The 20,965-nt window shown below is 34.0% G+C and overlaps 1 protein-coding gene across 2 annotated transcripts in view; it reads left to right on the plus strand.

Annotated features, from left to right (window-relative positions):
* Window positions 1-20,965, plus strand: part of LOC134539694 (extended synaptotagmin-2) — a 48,332-nt gene that overhangs the window by 5,371 nt on the left and 21,996 nt on the right. Inside the window, exons 6-9 of one of the 2 annotated variants that reach the window (XM_063381904.1) lie at window positions 97-242; window positions 2,602-2,722; window positions 4,456-4,626; window positions 14,103-14,200. In XM_063381904.1, coding sequence (XP_063237974.1) covers window positions 97-242; window positions 2,602-2,722; window positions 4,456-4,626; window positions 14,103-14,200 — 536 coding nt within the window. Of the gene's footprint in view, window positions 1-96; window positions 243-2,601; window positions 2,723-4,455; window positions 4,627-7,550; window positions 7,637-14,102; window positions 14,201-20,965 lie in introns of both variants that reach the window. The other variant, XM_063381905.1, reaches the window with a different exon arrangement.

Genomic DNA, 20,965 nt, shown 5'->3' on the forward strand with positions numbered 1-20,965 from the left:
GCTTTTTCCAATGACCTGACTTTTGACGTAATGTCACACATGAAGAAAAGGAAAGGAGCAGAAGTGTGAAAGTGTCGCTGTGCGGGCTGCCCGCAGATCCACGGCATGATGCGGGTGGTGATGAAGCCACTCATCAGCAGCATGCCCCTGTTCGGCGGCCTGCAGCTGTTCTTCCTCAACAACCCCGTCATCGACTTCAACCTGGTCGGTGTGGCGGACCTGCTCGACATGCCCGGTCTGAGGTGCGTCGCGGTGCTCGCGAATGGTAGAACAGTGAAAGGTCTTTACTCCAGCTCATTCAGGACCACGGCCAAGCCAAACTAACAATTTTTCCAGGCCATCAAATTTTTTTTTTTTAATGGGAATGACAAATGAAAAAATGTGAAATTCAACCTGCTTTTAAACAGGAAGTAAATGAACTGAAATGAACACCGACAGTAACGATGAACTCTGGGCAAACTTAAAACAGCGGCAGGGCAATAACGGGACCTGGTGGCTTATGTCAACAGTCGTAATCCACCCGAAAAATCTGAACGCGAGCGGCTCCGTTGGTGTTGGATTACAGACTGTGCCGAACCGTGGAAAACTGGATTAAAGACTTTTCACTTTATCTTGCAACCCGTTGCTCATCGTAATTCCTACATGGGACATGTGACGTAAGTTTGTCGCAAATACAGCAAAAGGTTTTTGTTATTGATCTTTAAGTGTCTGGGCAGGTTGTGGTGGTCGAGTAGGCAGACATCCGCCCTCTACCAAGGTGAACCGGATTGGATTTAATTCCTGGCGGGGTTGAACCGGCGAGCCGTTTGGTATCTCTGAGTGCTTCTGCTTCCCCCCCTCATTCATTCAATAGTCCATTCTCACCTCAACTTCCCTCTTCCACCTCAGCTTCTCCATTGATCTCAATGACGAGACATTAAGCTAAGTCATTCATTCCGGACAATAAATCACAGTTGGTACGATGCATCTCCTTTCATAGTTCCCTCTTCCACCTCAGCTTCTCCATTGATCTCAATGACGAGACATTAAGCTAAGTCATTCATTCCGGACAATAAATCACAGTTGGTACGATGCATCTCCTTTCATAGTTCCCTTAAAACTAAAAAAAAGTTAAACAATCTTCAATCAGCACCAGATCTTTGAAGTCTGTTCAATATTTTTGTAAAATGTAAAATGTTTTGTATTATATTATTTTATATTATTTAGTGCTGCTGCACAGTAATTCTTTTTAACCCAATGAAAAATATATCATGTAAAAAAGATAGTTTTTTATGACTTTTCAAGATGTCACAAATTTGTTAAAATAGCATTTTAAAGGGCTCTATTTTTCAAATTTTTGTTTCACATATTTAATTGGGAAGTATTCCCTAACAGCCATAAATCCTCCCCAAAATTCGAAGTGGGATCTGCCGTTGTAAGTAGTTCGATGTTGTGTCATTTTAAATCAGGGTTGCTACAGGTATAGAAAACAAAGAATTTAAAATGGATCTGGGAATACCTGGAAAAATCAGGGGTATCACCAAATATTTCTGGAAAATTTTCTTGTGACAGCATAAATAATCTGAAAATACAGCTTCCACATATTTTAGACATCGCAAAAAATGATAAAACGTTTAATAAAAAACATGGACTAAATTTGATTCACATGGACTAGTAAGTAATGTTTTCAAGTCAAAATTTTATGAATGCGGTGAAGCACTGAAAATATATATTTTTTAATTTAATGTCTTTTTTTTTTTTTTTAGTTGAGAAAAACAAATCTTCAAGAAAGATACAAGCAAAGTTTTAAACAGATGCATAGAATTTCCTTCAGAAATCACTGAATATTTTGTAAAAACTAATACATTCATACGTGTTAAAGAAATAATCAAAAAATTGGGCAAAGAAAATACTTTGCGGACAAAGTCAAAATCCAACCACGCGACATGTAATGTAGTCGTGAACCAACTAGCAACCACTTGTACAAATCAAATTTGACAATTTGTACTGAGCTAGCACAGACAATCTGTAAATGCTGTAGAACCCGCAGTATTTTTCAGCTTTGCACATGGAGACTGCCACCAGCCACCATGCCATGGCTACATCTTCATTTGATTTTATTCGTAATCATTGCTTAATTATAAGTATTATACAGGAGTAAATAAAGTTGATTTCCTAAGAAATAAATAGTCTGTTTTTATAAACTTTTAATACACTCATTTAAACATCTTTTATACAGATTATTTTGGAACGAAAAAATATTTTTTAATTGTGACCAATCCGGCCGGATTGATGGAGAGCCGGCAGGATCCGACCATATTGGAATTGGTGCCGGATTGCAATCCCTATATACAACCTTCCCCTCTTCCCTCCCCCCACTTCCCCTGCACTAGAAAGCAACACCAAGTGGACCCTGGGATTTTTTTGTGTCTGGAAGGTCAGGAAACTAGTCGATTCAGACCTGGAAAATCCAGGGAATTTTTAAATTCTAAGCTTGTAGCAACCCTAAAAAATGAAATAATACTCTTAGTGTTAGGATTGGCTGTAATGCAGTTTGAGAAAAGTTAATTGATGCGTGGGGAACCGAACGGTGTGCGACGGAGCTGTGTTGTTTGGTTCCAGTGACCTGCTGCGTAGAGTTGTCGTGGAGCAGATAGCCAACATGATGGTGCTTCCCAACAAGTTGCCAATCAAGCTGAGCGATCTGGTCCCAGCACGGCTGCTCAAGATTCCAGAGCCAGAGGTAACGCTGAAGACTGTCATTTTAAAGTACCAGGATGCCTACAGGTCAGGAAGGTCTTGAAAATAAAGGACCGCTCAGTAGACCTGTGCGAATACTAGTTGTTTTTTTTATGTGAAGCGAATATCAAATGGGATGTTTAAAATACTAAAAAAATTGAATCGCAAATATTGTTCTCAGCTAAGCTGTAACTACACTTATTTTACAAAGTAAAAAAAAAAATCCCTTTTGGCACAGCCAACAAGCGTAGCTAGATTCCAACTTATCTATTTCTTCTGGAAAAGTTCTGGAAACTGCTGTAATTTTCTGGAACATTTTAAGAACTTAATGTACATTACATTCTATTGTTCTCCAATATTACAAAATGATCTGTTAAACTGTGTCTCATTTTCCATACTGCAAAAAAAATTATGAAAGTTTTTAACTCAATGCATCCAGCATTGAATAATTTAAAGGGAATTTCATATTATGTCAGCTAAGGTAGTTATTCAATTTTTTTTACATTTAAACACTATTTTTCATCCCTTGCACTTGTAATGTGGTCGTATAAAAATTTGTTTTGCACCAAGGTTTACAATGATATTAAGATGGTTTGAAATCTATTCGAACAAATTTGATACTAAAGAAGTTTCCCCTGTTTAAAACAGTAATAATTTGTTTCATCAGAAATTATTTCAGCCAAAGTTTTGCATAAAATTTAGGATTTATACAATAAATTATAAAGGATTTGATTGTATATCTATTAAAAGTAATGATTTTTTTTCCCTTCAACCTTTGTTATTTCCACCCCTTGCAGTAATGGTTGGTTACATAAAAATTTATTTGAACAAAAGTCTTAGACAATATTTTGAAAGTTAAACATAAATAAGAATGGATTCAGTAATGTACATTATAGGAAAGTTTTATTTATGTTCTTATTCCAACCCCTTTAAATAATGGTCTGTATTGTAAAAAAGTACTTTAGACAAAAGTTTAAAATAAAAATTATATGTTATACAAATAATTTGAACAATTTGATGGTGTGACTACTAAGGGAGTTATTAATTTATTTTTTGTGTTTTAACCCCTTGTTATCCACCCTGACTTCATAAATGACTTTTAATTTCTATTAGAGGTGGACGGGATCCCAAAACTCGGGATAAGAGTCGGGAAAGAAACCATTCCTAAACTTCGGGGAAATAATTTTTCTCTTCTGGATAGTATCATGGAAAAAACCAATTTTTTTAATAGTAAAAACCTCCGGCAAACTAATTTTTATATTATAAAAAAAACAGTGTATGCTTAAGTTGTCGACACCATCAACGTCACTAAACAAACAGCAACTTTGCACCTGTATTGACCCATAAAAGCACAAAGATATCACAAAAAACACACGTAAGCCCTCTTTGCGAAACGTAAATTCAATACTCGTTCATAAAAGGAAAGTGGAATGATTGATAAGTGAAGGTCGGATAAATGATACTCTATACCATTCTTGCGTACACACTGTTTCATGTTTAAATTTATATTCTATTTTAATAAGTTAGAAAAGTTTTTCCCATTGTATGTGTGTGGTTTGTTAAGTATACTTGAAGGTTTTATTATTGTGGAGTGCTAGATGCCATGTGGGATCTACAGAACATAATACATATATTACTATATACCAACACGCGTGCACGTGTGTGTGTGTGTGTGTGTGTGTGTGTGGACCCGGTCGAGGGCACGGCTATTGCAGCCGGCGGGCGTGCGTTCCACAGGGCGTGCTGCGCGTGCACGTGGTGGAGGCGAAGCACCTCATGAAGAAGGACATCAGCATGCTGGGCAAGGGCAAGTCGGACCCCTACGCCGTGGTGAGCCTCGGGGCGCAGGAGTTCCGCACCCCCATCATCGACAACAACGTCAACCCCAAGTGGGACTTCTGGTGCGAGGTGAGCCGCTCCGCGCCGTTTCCTCCCGTGGGATTGTGCGGCAGTCGTTACTTTTTCATTTTTGTAATTTTTTTTTTTTTTCAGATTTGGAAATTTGACAGCAGTCTTGTCATGCTTGTTCTCGTCATATTGTGGCATTTCACACATTTGATTTAATTTCAGGAACTGTGGTGCTGATTATTTACAGAACAGTTTTTCTTTTTTAATTTTTATAATTTTTTTTTAAATTCTATCAGTGCCATAAGAAAATGCCCCATTGGAATCGCCGGCCAGTTTAATTTATCTTCAGTTACGTAGGAACACACACATTTCAGTCGATTTTTAATACGTCTCAGGCTAAGCGATTTATCTGTGACCCTGTTAGTTTCAGTAACTTGACCTGCTAAGTTCATTTTATAAATTTTTGATGCTGGATATCGTAAGAGTAGTCTGTAATGGGAGACCCAATAACAACATAAATTACAAAATTAAATATATATATTATTATGATAGTGAAATGATCTAAAATTATGCATACAGATTTTGGTTGGCAATATATAAAAAGGTTACTCATTCTCACCACATTGAATTAAAATAGGTAGTTTCATTTTTGTACTCACATCAGTTTCTACCTTGCATGCATCTGTATATTGATGGAGTAGTTAGTAAATTATAGTGTTCACAGATTAATAGTATTTTTCCAAACTCATGAAAACCTGCCATTTAAAATTTAATAATTACTGTTGGTCTCTATTTCCATGTCTGTGAAAAATATTAAATTATTATTAGTATCTTACAAAAGTTTGTAGCTATGTATTTGCAAAGCTGGAAGATATTTTACTTTGTACCCCACAGCCGATCCAATTTAGTGCTCCATGTGTCAGGTAAGTGAGGCTGTTTATTTGTTTTTAATGCCTGTTGCTGGAATGATAAATTAGCCAATGCCAGCAAATGCATATGCTTGAGTGATGTGATTTCTTTTACTTAATGCTGATCTGAAAGAGTTCTGCTTATAAGCAAAATATTTGATAACAACTCACTCAGTTTTTCTTACAGAAGTTGATTTTAGCGTATTGTTAATGCTCCAATTTTACGATGTTTGCCTGAAAAATTTCTGACCTCAAGATGAAGATGGCAGTGCTTGTAAACAAAAGTTGGGTAATTTGTTGGAATGTACTCTTTGAAATTTCAGCCATTTTGGACAATATTTGTTTTTTTAACAATAGTTTGTGTGAGTCGATGCACTTGTTTTTGTGAAAATGTAAAATGGAGTATCAAGCTGTCATTGAATATTTGATTTTGAAAGGCAAATACGCCTGCGCAAATTAAAGACGAGTTGGACACTGCGTACTGGGACTGTGCACCACAGTGATATTTTGGGCAGCTGAATTCAAACATGGCTGTACCAGCTTGGCTGATGATGAACGTTTGCAAAACCAAAAACTGGCGAAGGAGGAATCCGCTCAAATAAAAAGGCAAAGACTGTTCCTTTAGCTGGGAAAGTGATGGTGACTTTTTTCTAGGATAGTCTTGAAACTGTCTTAATTATCTTGAAAAAAGAAAAAGAAAACATGATAGGTGCATACTACGCATCATTAATCGACAAACTGAAGGCAGAAATTGCAGAAAAAGTTCTTATTTGCAGAAACAAAAAATGTTGTTTTACCAAGACAATGCACTAGCTGAAATCTCAGTTGTCGCCATGGCGAAAATCTACGAGTTGTGGTTTGAATTACTTGACCACCCTCCTTACTCACCTGATCTAAACACAATTTACTTTTTTTTTTTTTTATTTCCCAGGCTAAAAGTTGTGCTCGGAAAACAGAGATTTTTGTCAAATGAGGAGGCCTTCACCTTCTTAAACAACTATTTTGCAGAGAGTCTGGCAAACAATTGTTAAAAAGATAACTGCACGTTCAAAATGGCTTCAGTTTCAGAGAGTATATTAGAAAGCATGCGCACACACATTCCTTAATTTTTGTTGACGAGTGCTGCCATTTTCATGTTGCGGTCAGGAACTTTTTAAACAAACCTCGTACAATAATAACATTGTAGTTAGGTATCTCAGCAGCATATTACATAAATTTAATTTATGTTTGTGTTCTGGTTTTGAGGAGGACCTTGTGATATTTGTTCATGATTACTATACATGGTTCATTTAAGTTATTGTTTCATATATTTTGTCATACAAATCTTTATCAAAGTATAATGGAAAAATCTTAATGTGAATTAAAATATGTCGTGAACAATAAATGTGATAAATGTAAGTTTTTAAATTAGTATTGATGGTGTTAATAAAACAATTAATATTAATTTTATAAATAAAGAGGTGACTATTTAGTACTTGAGTTTTGAAAGTTGCAGCTTTAGAATGAAGGTAATGCATGCTTGAAGCCGTAACACACTTATGCTGTGCGATTTTGTTTTAAGGCGGGGGTGTCCAACATTTTATCATTAAGGTTCCAGTTTAAAAAAAAAATTGTAAAATTTGTGGGGCAAGTTTCTGTATTGTCTGCTTTTTAAGCATTCATTTACAGCGCAGTGATAATAATGAAATAAAAAAATTGTACAATCTAGTGGTCTTTTGGCTCCTGTTCTATTTGTGTTTATTTCCTCCCCATAATTTTCTTGAAAATTATTTTATTGTATTATTCATTATTCTGCCAACTTCGGCTTCCATACATATCTTTTAACTAATTAAATGTTGCTTGTTTGTTTTGAGTTTTTTTTCAAGCAGTTGTGTGGTTTGCTAACGCATGACATTTGTTTTAAGCCATCCTTTTTTTTCGAAGTGACATTGGTCCACGACCTAACTTTGCCCCCCGAGTCGGTCGCCTCTGCGGTAGTGCGATGCCAGTGAGTGGAGCATGCAGTGTCGAGCGAGGCTCTTGTGTGCCGTGCCGTGCCGTGGCTGTGACGGCGTGTGCTTGCTTGTGACCCCCCAGAGCACGGTGTTTGAGGCGCAGGGCCAGACGCTCGAGGTGAAGCTGTTTGACTCCGACGATGTGGCCGACGATGAGTTGTTGGGCAGGTGAGACGGGGCACCTTCTTCACGACCTTACCTACCTGCCGGCATTAACACCCCCCGCTCCTCCCTCCCTCTCCCTCCCCCGCCCCGCAATCGCGGCTGTGCCGCGTCCGTACTTGTAACTGTAGGCATAAGGTTTCTTACTCACAGCTCACCATCCATGTTGCAGTGTGTGTCAGGACACACAATTCCCTTCATTTCTGTAGGCCAGTGCAGTGAAAGGACCGTAGCCGTGCCGGGATTAGCGATTTTTTGCGGGATTATTTTAACGTGAATACGTTTTTTTAACGGGAATACTGAATGTGAAACGTAAACCCACTGGAAAACAGGACACTGTACTGAAATTAGGGATGGACCAATTGGATCCTCAAATACCATCAAATTCTTAGCATTCGAAGGATTTGATATTTTTGAGAGAAAAGATTCAAAGAAAAAATATTAAAGTAAATGAAAATTTCAGTGCCGGTAACCTTTGAAGTTTACTAGGTAAATTATTTTCTTCGTGCCCATCATGTTACCATTCCTCAAGATATTGAATTTTTAACACGTAATTATATAAATAAAATTACAGTATGAATTAATTCTGGAAACTTATTTCATGAATAAAACATTTAAAGGATTAAATTTTTCAACACTATTGTGTGTATTTTTCTTTTCTTGTACATCATTTTATTTGGGATCCTTGAGACCTAAATTCAGATTTGGGGGTTTTATTTGAAGTAATCTTTGGGATTCGATTTTGGGATTCGGATTCGAGAAAATCGGGACTTGACCCCATCTATAACTGAAATAAAAACTGAAAGTAACAGTAAACTCTGATTGAAATAAAAATATCAGGAGCTGGAGGCCAAGGTCAAAAGCTGGAATTCATCCGAAAAAAATCTGAAGGCAAGCATCTTGATTGCTGCTGAATTACAGAAAGTGCCGAGTCATGGGATGCAGGTCTAAAGTCCTTTCACTGTATTTGCTAATATTTTCAATTAAGTAGTTCCCGTTGTTGGAATGGTAGCCCTTCCTTCTTTGCTTTTATTAATATTTTCAGCTCCTCTTTTGTAGCATTACAGATAATTAGTGATACTGTACTTTACTTTTCAGCCCTAATTAGAGGTTACTATTTGTGTTAAATTTTTTTTTGTAGCACTAAGTTTATTTAAAACATTTAAAAAGTTTTTGATGAAACTGAAAAAAAAAACTTTAATCAAGATTGGATATTTGGAATCATCAGAAAAGAATAAACAGAATGTTGTGCAAGTTACCATCTGTTAACTTTCAGGGCACCACTCTTTAGCCCTGTCAGGTTTATAGTGGCACAGTGTGGGTGTTGGAGACGAAGAATTATAGTGTCTTATGCCCTATTGAAGAGATAATTTTCCGTGGTTGCAGAAATCCAAAAAAATTCTTATGCTCAGCGTCACCATCTATGTATTTTCATGTCATTTTTTTTTGGGGGCAATTCCTATGGCTGTAAATTTTGTTGCCAAATAGTTTATATGTTAAATTTTTTATTCCATTTATCACTGTCAGTCACTAGATATCCCCAGAATAATATAATGGTTGTAAAATGTCGCGGAAGTGATAGTACTTAAAAAGATTCGCATGGCCGTTTACATCTACTGTACTACACTTACTGAGTATCTGTTGAAAATATTTGTGACAGCACCAGTTTCAAGGAATGTAATAAATTTAAATTTTAAAATAGCTCTTAAACAAAAATAATGATGAAAAAATTAACAAAACAACATGGCATGTGACCAAACCTAAAGCATGTTGGTAATTATCTGCATAAAATGAGCCTTTGCCATAAAACATTTATTGCATAGATAAAGTGTTTGCTAATTATTACACAAGTAACTTGTCGTTATGTGACGCTGTGTTCTTGAAAGTCAAACTATGACCTACTTCCTTTCCCCAGCTCAAAGTCACGTTGAGATGGTGGTCAGACAGTAGCGATGTAAACTTGCCTGCATCTTTGGGTGAAAAAGAAAAAAGAGCGCCTGTAACTCAGGACATGCGATAGAAGTGAAACTTCTTTGGAAATTGAAACCTCGACTCGTAGGTATATCGTAAGGGGTAAAACGGCAGAGAGAGAGAGAGAGAAACAGAAAGAAAGCAATTTTCTAATAATGATAATTTAACAATAAATATTACTCACTGTTGAAATACACACACAATAAAAAATATGTGCTTGGTACTGTTTGTTCAAACAATTCTGCCATTTGGAACACGCCAAATCTCTGAACGTAATATAAAATTCATAACAGGTAGCGCTATCTACGCGGGAAATGCAGGGACTGTCTCAACAGCGCTCTCTACGCTGCTGGTTGAACAAGGGGAACGCGAGCACGCTGGTAGCGAATATAAAATTTGAGGCACTCACAGCCTACTGTATGGGATACCTATATCTATTTTCTGAAACAAGTGCATGCGCTTACACTCTGTGTATTCTTTTGTTCATCTATCTCTCTCGTTTCTATTTTTTTTTTTTGGGTGGGGGACAAATGAGAATGGAAATAAGCTCAGCAACATTTATATCTCTTTGGCCGAGTATCTATTCTCTGTCCTTTTCACGTCAGAAACGTTTCACAAAAACATGGATTCCAATTTGGCCTTGATTTTACTCTCATTGCACCCAAAGAAGTTTCACTTCAAAAATCTTTTTGTTCTGTTTTGCTACTGAATCTGATAAAAAAAATTGAAAACAGTTATTCAAAAAAATTTCTTAAAATTTTTGTGTGAAAGAAATTTGAATGTATACAGTATCTACATTATTAATTCTACAAATCTTAAAGCAGATGTAAATTTTTCAAAAACATTTAAGTACTTTCATATTTTATTTATTTCTACATTCAATTTTGCGTAAAAAATGAATTTGGCCTATATGTTTCATGTTTGCATTTGATAATATAAGCCTGATTTTTAATTTGGACTAATTCAGAATTAGTATTTCACATTCAAACTTAACATTTGTTGATTCACATTTACTGTATCTTTTTAGAAAATATTTAGTTAGTTTGCACAAAAACTTCTTACTCTTTGTAAATTAGGTAAGTGGTTAAGTTTGTATATATAATATTATAATTGAACACAGAAAATGGTACAGATGGGCTGTTCTGTGTTATGATTTCTGTTTAATTATTACTCTTGACATCTTTTGGTGTATTCATCATAATTATTTCTTTTTTTTCTTTCTTTATAGAGAGAGCCTATGTTGCAAGGAACAAGAATTAGATATGTTTGCTGTATAGTACTTTGTAGTTACGTTGAACTATGGCATGTTCTGACATGTTGGATGTTATGATATGTTGGTGGACTAGCTATAATGTAAGCACGAGCACGCCTGCATCTCAGCTTTCATTGACCACAGCATGACATGACAGCCTGGGCCTGCAGCGGTGACGATGATGCTTATTTGTTCGCAGGTGCATCAGTGCCTGCGTTATTGTCGCTTTTTGCCTTGTTTGACCCTAACGAGGTTGTGGGTGATGTGGTGGTACAGTTCTTAGCACGTATGCTGTCTGCGACTGAATTAACGTTTCACTGTTTCACTTGTGTCAAAAGAGATTGTTTTGTTTTGCAGGTTGAAGGTGTAAATAACACGTCTCCTTGAGAATGTACAACAGTTTCTTTTTTTTTTTTTTTCTAAATCAATTTTTTTTATCGATAACTTGTTTTAGTTTTTCTTCTACCCTTTATTTTACCTATTTATTAATGTAATTTTAGAGAGATGTTAAAATTTTTATACGTAATTATATAATATATAAAATTTACATTGTAGGGTTGGAGTTGAAGTTGTTGAAATGTTTATTTTTTACAACCAATTTTTTTATTTTATCCCTTTTTTTTATTATATCAATATACACATTTTTACAGCCTTATTTCCAGTTAACAATAATTTCACCCAATGTTTCAAATCAATTTTTTCAAGGGCAGTATTTACACAGTAGTTTCTGAATGAAAATGACAAGCTTTTTGCAATGTAGAATGCAATACAAGTTTTTAAAAGACAAAACCAGAAAGAAAAGAAGACAGTTAATTGCTGCATCACAGTTATTCAGGTGTTTTACTGTTGTTTACATTTTGTGAAGGAAGAGCCAGAAGATTCAATTAAGTGTGAATGTGCATTGTGATTGCTGTAAGTGAAATCTGGGGTGTCCCTATTTCTTAAGGTTGTGTGAAAGGTTGGGTTGTCTCTGAATCAAGATTTTACTGTATGTAGCACTGTAAGTGCTCATCTAGTCTTTCTTAGTTTTCTTTTTGTTTGTGATGATTTAAATTCTTGGCAGGTAGCCAAGTGTTCACTAAACAAATTTAAATTGGTACATTGAGTATCCTGGTAGTAGAGCACTAGAGACATTGCATTCCCAAATCAGCATAGGTTAGTTATTTGAAACTTGGCTAATGATTGCTTATTGTTATTGGAAACAACCCTAGAATTTCTTTCTTCCAATCAACCTTGCAGTGGTTTAATTCACACCTGCTTCTCATATTGGAGTCTACGAAAGATAATGCGTTGCAGGTGTAGGGCTCGATCATAAGAGTAGGTGCTGACTTTCAGTTTTCAAAGTGTTATACTCTTGCATCGCTGGCACGACAATGTAAAGCCCCGCGGAGCTGATGCTGACTTTGCCAAAGAGGCGAGAGTGGCTGTGGTTCGACCACATGGATTCGATTCCTGGCGGGGTCACACACACTTAACTTTCGCCAGTTTTCAAACTTGCCACGAGCCGCTGAGTTTTCTCCAGACGCTCCCGTTCCCCCGCGGAGGCATTCCGTTGCTGCTTCGTTCACATCATCATTCATCAGAATAACTTTGATGTGATGTTGATGAAGTGTTCAACCCCCATCATTTGTACGTTTACATGCCTGGTTTGCAACATTCGTTGCCTTGCAAAATGTTTGATGCCTCAAGAGGTCACTGCTGAAGTCCGTTTAAATCGCCACTGTCCAGGCGACGTACAAATCCACCGAAGCACTTCATTTCTATATTTGAGTCTTTGAAAATTATTTCATTAAAATAATTTCAATTTTATATTGTTGGTTACTTTTGTAAATTATTGAATTGACTATGTAGCAACTTAATCAAAACATAACTATAACTTAACTACCTGTGTGTATATATATATATATATATATATATATATATATATAAGATTACTTTTTAGGTCAAAGTATGTTCTATTTTATTTATGACTATTTGCTAAGGTAAAAACCATTAATTTTAAAAAAATACAAGAAAATATAATATTAATTCTATTTTATAAGGTGAAATTATTAACTTCTTAGTTTTTCACTCTTTTTCAATTAAAATGATGGGGGGGAAAAATAAGTTCAACTCTTCATTCACTATTACAATTCTAATGAATCTGGTTACCTGTTAACAAAATTACATAATTGCATAGTTACAATTTATTGTAGTGTATTTACAATACCTATATTAGTTACATATTATTTTTGATGTAATTATGATATGTCACCAATCTGTTCTATTATCCAGACTTACGGGATTTATAGCCAACACATTACTAATATTAACTATAAAAAGTAGGTAAACTGGAATTTTTAGAAATGCACCTTTAAATTCTTGATCATTTAATAATCAGTTTAATTCTGTTAATAATCTAGGCTGTTGATGAATAGAGAGTCAATTATGACATCCTTTATTCATACTTTGAGTATTTTAATAGCTAGTGTTGTATTTATTGCAATTTTTTTAAAACAACTTTACCCAAAAAAATTTATTGTAGCTAACCAAATTTTCATTGTAAAAACCAACTTTTACTTATCATTATATCTTGTGAATCATTATATCTTGTGAACCTACATTAAGAAAACAGTATGGAAACAGTAATTTTTTATGCTTTTGAAAATGAAGCATGTTATTTCCTATAAGTTTTAAATGTTAGGGTTAAAAAGTCTCGTCAGTAGAGACTTATTAGTAATAAAACTCAATATTTTGAGATAATGAAGCCTCATCTGTGGTTCATTTCTTGCTAGTGGTTTTGGTAGTCTTATGTCTCATTTGTACTTAGTATTTTGTCTAATACTGGTTCTTTGTTCTTATGACATGGCTTTGTGGTAATAATTTTTTTTTATGTTATTTGGTTTGGTGGGTTTCAGGTTGTGTACTAGTCTAACCGGATGAGTGATGCATATTAACATTCATTTTCTAGTTTTATTCTTAACTAATAAAATCGAATGTGATTTTAACGTAACATGAGAAAATTGGGAGTATCCTGAGATAACCACCAAAGCATTATAAAGCTTTGTTAATATTGACCTAGGTCGACCCAGGCTAGGTTGTAAACTTAAATGCAGATCAGACGAAGAAAATGTGTGTCTGCTGCCTGGGTTCGTCAGCTCTGTGGTAGCAACGTGTGATCGACCCCTTAGGGAGTGTTTGTGTGTGTCTCTCTCTTGACTGTTGCTGTCGTGGTATTAACAATGGCCGTGTGTTGTCGGGGTCGCGGAGGCGATGGTTTCGTCCCTTAATCAACAGCTTGTGTCGTTGGAAGTCTGGGACTGGGATCCAGGGTTCCCAGGAGTCCAAAACGACGACTTCCTCGGAAGGTAGAAACAATTCAGTTGCGTGTGCTGCGAGTACCCAGAACCAACGCTAACATCCTGCTTTGTTTCTTTCAACCCCCCCTCGTTTTTGTGTTACCGCAGAGTTTTTAGTTGTTTGTCTGTGTTTGTGTGGTGTAATGGGTGTTTAACTTTGGCCTTCTGTGACTTGCCGAAAACTAAAACGCATATTTTAGTAAGTCTTATTTATTTTTAAATTGGTTTTCGTTTATGGTTTCCTTTTAATCAACTGTGGTAAATTGACACACGGTAAGTAAGTGATAGATAATCGCACCCATATCTTGTGTTTTTGCACGCTTACGACGGTAAGGTTAAACTTTTTTACTAACGAAGAATTATTTATGTAATTAGTTTTTGTGAAATTTTTAAAGCTGAATGGCTAAGATGTATTACTTTTCCCCTGGCTTTATTTTATTTTATTTGAGTACTGACACTGCTGGCGAGAGATTTATGAATGATATCGTACAAGTTAAGAATTTTATGATACAAACAGTAAAAACGAAACTGCATGCTCTTAGTTAATACCAAAGTTGAAAAGCGAATTGGACTTGAAGGTTCTCAAAACTATTAAATTAAATTTCCAAGGTAATTTTGTTACAGCTGGTTTTTGACCACGAACTTTCTTAGCCGCTTGCTAAAACCATTCCTGTCAGGGTATGCTAATATAAATGGTAGGTGAAAAAGAAATACTGAATTAAATTAATGACAGGAATACCTGCCAGGGGGTGAAAATAATTGCACTGTCTCTGAAATTTACTTGTTGGATGTATTCAACAAGTCATGTACAAGGCAGCCATCAACCTGAGATTTTTGTGAGAATGATCTTGCACAGCTTTCAGTGGAGCTCCAGTGATAGTCACTGAGAATCTTTCAGAACTGAGTGGGCAGATATTCAAACCTTGAACGTAAATACAAAAAAAACAGTTTATGCACAACTACTTAAAATAATAACAGCTACCAGCATGTAGTATGCAGAACTTTGGCTCCATCCAATAATTTTTTGTCAACTTTAATTAATTAAAGATGTACTTGCCCAATATTTGTACTTATTACTTTAGTTTTGTACCTTAAATAATCGTGATCAAAAATTAACCATGCACATTACTACATTTCATCATAATTTTTCAGAAATACTGAATGAACGGGTTAGCTGGTTTTATGTAGTTTGTTTCCCTCAATATTTTAACAAAACAAACAGTACACTGCATCTTAGGCAGTTTACATTCAATCAGCATTATCAGTTTAGGTTGTTAACTATTGATGTCATTTTACAAAAATACTAGGGTGGTCTGAACATGTTTTTGCAATTGTAAAAATAGTCTGTATTTATGTTTTATTTATTTTTTATTTATTTATTATTATTTATATTTTAATTATTTGGAAGTATGTGGCTCCAAATTCAATGCAGTTATAATATTAATCACTTCATTTTCATATTGGTTGTTATATTACTACCAATTTAATGACATATATTGAATATTTAGTTTACATTTTCGGTAGTATCATTCATGTGATTTTTTTTCCTCATGTTGTGCATGATATTAAATTAACACGTATTTCTAGTTGTTATTTTGTTAATGCTTGAGAATTAATTAATTAATTAATTAATTTTAATAAAATACGTAAAAAATTTATGTAAAAAAAATAATGTATAATATTTATTGATGCCTTCTTGTAAAACGTATGTGGGTACTTACAGCTCCTGCTTATAATCCCACTTAGTAATTGTCACAATCCATCCAGCAATGCAGTTGTGTGCGACGGTGGATTATGTACAGTTATGAATTTCTGTGTACAGTTAAAGGAAAAAACTTTGTACAAAGTGCTTAACCAGTGTGTATATCATGATCGCTTGCACAATATCAGCCTTCATATACAATCAGTGTAAGTAATCCTGCACCTTAAGGAAAAAAAAGTGATTCATCCATTGTCAAACAAAAAATGTTATTTAGCTATTTTTGCATTTATTAGGTTTTGATCTGTAGAATCCTGGATCGTGGAATTATGCCAATTATACTAGCAAAATTTTACGAGCCAAAATTAATGTGTTCATTGCACAAAATCACAATTGTCTCATTCTGCTAAATACATCACTGCTATCTGCGAAGGCAAGGTTATTGGAAAAGGGGTAAAGTTTTGGGTGATTGGTTTTCATGTTCTTAAATAAGAAAAGTAATTAAACAAGTGATATTTACTTAAGGTTTTTGTAACAAGTTAGAAAAATCAGAATTAAAAATGGTTGGGAAGAAAAAAGTATTACCAAAAAAAGGTTTTGAAATAAATTTTTTAAGAATAAATATTTTTTTGTTTACTTCTAGTTGGTAGGAAATGTAAAATAAGTATGCAGTAGTACTTACACATTCAAACTGCTGAATTTTGTTTGTTAGATAAATATTTGGAATTGTGAAAATCAGGCAAATTAGTTCCATCAGTGTGGATGGAATCATACTGGGTGAACTGCAAGAGCAACTAGTCATTTGGTCTAACTTGAGTTGTCTAATTTCTATTTGCTATTGAGATAAGAAATTTAGCAGAATTTGAATAACTTTTTATGGAATGTGTAGATAATTGCTAAATAACTGCTGAGGCCTGTGCGAAATTCAGTGTTTTTAGTTCAAATGAAATTTGAATACAAATATCTAAATACTCTAGAATACGAATATCAGATTTACAAAGCAAGAGTAAGAAATTTTTTTTAAAATTTGTATGATTGGAATTGGTATCATGCAATGGCAATTAGTATTGAACTAAAAAAAAATTATTAACTAGGATTCTTTCAAACACTTTGAATGCAATAATATGTTCGTTATTTTGAAGCATAGGTATATTTAATTTAAATCAAATACAAATAAATAATTATTAATTTGGATGTTTGAATTATTGGATATTCGCACAGTCCTATAACTGCTAATAGTGTATGTAACTATTAAAACTGTGTGTTGCAATATAAATAGTCCTTTATTATTTTAAAAAGGAATGTGCTATTTTTTTTTTTGTTGTTGACCATACCTGATGCGTGATGACTTCTGAGGTCTTTATATTACAATTAGCGATAGGGTGAAATGCCAATTTTTTGAAATATGAATCTCTAGTTAGAATCACAAAGAATGCCTCGAATCTACCCCTTGAATCTAAAACTGGGTCTCAAGGTTCAAAAATAAAATAACGTTCAAAAAATTATTTTTTTTACTATAGTGTTAAAACATTTAATCTTCAAATGTTTGTTTCACAAACTAAGTTACCTGAATAAATACATATCATACTTTTATTTACATAATTACATATCAAAAGTACAATATCTTGAAGAATGGTAATGTGAGAGGTATGAAAAAAAAATACTAAACTTCAGGGTTGTCTGTATTGAATTTTTGAAGTTCCTACATTTTCTTCATTGCTTTTCTTTGAATCTTTTTTTCTCAAATATAATTTTTTTTCAAATACTAGAGATTCAATTGATGGTTTGAGAATTCCATGAACCCATCTCTAGTTATAATTTTATTCTGATACTTAGTTATTGTTAGTGATATTTGCTTTGTGTCAATGTTAATTTAACTTATGGCTTTACAATTCTTGTTATTTCTGTCTGTCTGTCTGTATGTGTCTGTCATTTCCTAATATTTCACATCATTGTTTGCTTGGCCTGCTGGGCTCAGAGCTAACATTTGTTTCTGCCCCTTTGCCACACACTTTTCAAATTACTCTAAGTGCTTTATTTACGTGTACAAGCTCTAGATTAGTGTCTGGCAGTTTCGTGATTAGAAATACTTATGAATCATTCATGAATCAATCAACTTAAAAAAACAACAATAAATTTACTATACTACTGAAAAGTCATGGAAAATCAGAGGAAAGTTAAGGAAATTGAAAATGGTTAGGTAAAATCAATAATTTACTTGAAATTCAGCAAAAGTCGTGGAAGTTTCCCAGTGATAGTAATTTGAGGGGGAAATTCCATGATCAAGTCTGTCATTACTCAGACTGTGAAAGATTTTTTTTTTTTCAGATGGTGTTTTAGTACGTAGTCATACTTACTGTAAACTGGCATATGCAAAGTTCTGTTCAATGTAAAAAGAAACAAAGAAAGCACACAGAGAGAACTAGGCCAGCTATGGGAATGGTGGAAACTGGAGATTTGTTATATATTTAAAAAATATTTACAAAATATGTAAATTATTCAAAAAGTGTATAGAGAAATTTTGATATTTTAGTAGGAGAAAGTAAGGAAAATTCTATTACAAATTTATTTTGTGTAAATTTGGATTATACTGAGTTTTTAAACAGACTGCTTTTGGTATGTGCTAATGTAGGTAGCTTGCTGTCATATTGAGTTGTGCTATTTACGGTACATTATTTTCATTTAAATTATGCATGTTTCTAAAGCTTATAAGTTTTTATCTTGCTAAAAATCATCTATTTGGGACACTAAACACAAGTTGGTATATTTCCTAAAGGACTGAATGTTACTGTAATTTTCCTTGATCTTCAAAGCATAATTTAAAGATGTTTATCTGTGACAGTTTAGCGATTGTAAAATTACTGAAAATATAATATTTGTGCTACTTTTTTTTTGCCTTATTAACAATTGGTGTGTCTTTAGTTGTGTTTTTGAATCTTCTCTGAGTTAAATTTTCTCTTGCTTTATATATTTAGTTTTGCTTATTGACTTCCTCATATGTAATTCCAATATAAGCAATGTTTAAATGTTTTTGATATACACTTTAAAATTTAATTCACATTTCTCTTTGTTTTCGAAGTGAAACATAAGCTTTGGTAGAATAAGTTGGGACAGGAATAATAAAAATGTTGTATGTGCATATAGTCAGCCATTATTGTTACCTATTTTTCTCAGCTTTCATAGCAAAGTCTGCACACTACTATTTTAACTTGCATGCCAACTGGTGAATTTCTTGGAAAAGGCTTACGATTTCATAATGATAATAAATTTTCAAAATATATTTTGTTGCAAATATTTTTATGTGTATACTAGCTGAAGTACTTGGGCATTGCCCATGCTTTGCACTGAGTGAAGAGGCTTCATTTAGGAGTAGTTTTTTTTTTAAATCTTAGGTAGACAAACTTATTTTGGTCCAAGGCCGATAGTGCAAAATTTTACCAAGCTGGAATGAAAATGTAGATTTTACTTACTAGATAGAAGACAAATAACCAAAATAAATATTGGTAATAATTTTACTCTTATTTTTTTTTATGTTAATTTGCAAAATTCCATCAAGAATTAACAAAATTCTACTTTAAGAGGTGGGAATGAAGGATAGAGATTATTATTATTTTTTTTTCTAATGCCTGTAGACAGTATGTGTAAAGTAGAATTTCCCTTTGTATGTTTGTTTCTTGTACAGATCTACAGTAACTGTTTTGTTGAGATCCAAGTAAAACTGTTTTACTTGGATCTCAACAAAATTTTTCAGACTTGACCTGTGAAACACCATGAGATTTTGAGAAAACCACAGTTATAGCAGGATTTTGATACGTGCGTGGCAGTAGCATATCCACGAGTGTGTTCTGCAACACACATAGACACATGAGTGTGTGTGTGTGTATGTATGTATTCCTGAAGTAATATTTTTGTCTACATTTCACACATTAATTTTTTGCTTGTAGCTCATTGCTTATATCGCTCGCAAGGGGTTGGTATTGGGTAGGGTCACTTTTACACCACCATCTTACTACAGGCAGGTTCTCTGTGGCCGTATTGATGAAGTGTCATACACGTGGGGCTTCTTAAACAGAATTTTTGATTCTTGTTCCGTGGCATGGCTCGAATTTATGAGCACTGAGATTGAGTCTAAGTCACATGGTTTGGAACCCACTATAATTTTGGAGTTCATGTTACCTTACCTTATGCCTCTGTGCATAACTATGCAACTTAGAAACTGACCTTGAACTTTAGCTTACTTTAGTTTGTTCGCCCCCTGGAAATGGGGTTCTCACATCCATATGTATTAAAATGATTAATGTTACTTGACTGATAAGTTTTTATTTTATTTTAATGCATAAGCTTATGGAAAATATGTGAATTGGTTACAAGCATTTTATTTTGCATGTGCATTTACTTTATTTTGTTTGCTTTTGATTACATGTTTTAAAGTTTGCTGATGAAACTATCTGGTACGACTTATAATAAGCTTGGTTGTAAATGCACTGTGCAATAATGACTAGTGAATGTGTATAGTTGTGCTATGTAGCTTAAATTGAGTAGAATTAAGTAGAGCATGCCCTGCTTTGGTGCAATGAAGTTGTATGCGTTGATGTATTATAGGAACTCAGAAGGTTGATTCAACAAAGACAGTTTTTTTCTTTGCTGATTAGTGAAGGTCAAAAGCATATTAGTTTCAGAGTTTGATGTTGTGTAAATGTTAGTTTTCATCGTTATGCTGCTCTTTTTCCTGGTTTCGATCTGTGGAAGATTCTTTCGTAAATAATAAGCAGTTTTTAGTTTGCGCAAACAGCTCAAAAATATGAGTAGTCACAAATCAAGCTTTACTATGCAACAATGCAGTTCATTTTTACTGTTGATCTTGTATTAAGAATTAAAAAAGAAGCAAACTTTCAAATAATTTTGCCATTCTCTCAAATGTTATGTATATACATGAATAAATGTAAGAAATCTCGAACATGATGGATGACTGTCTATATTAGACATTTTCATTTGTAAGATAATTTTGAATACAAGATGATATTAAATAAAATCATTATAAACATTTTAATGAATGATTTTTAGTTTAAAATTAT

Source organism: Bacillus rossius, chromosome 15 (assembly GCF_032445375.1).
Source record: "Bacillus rossius redtenbacheri isolate Brsri chromosome 15, Brsri_v3, whole genome shotgun sequence".
Taxonomy (NCBI): domain Eukaryota; kingdom Metazoa; phylum Arthropoda; class Insecta; order Phasmatodea; family Bacillidae; genus Bacillus; species Bacillus rossius.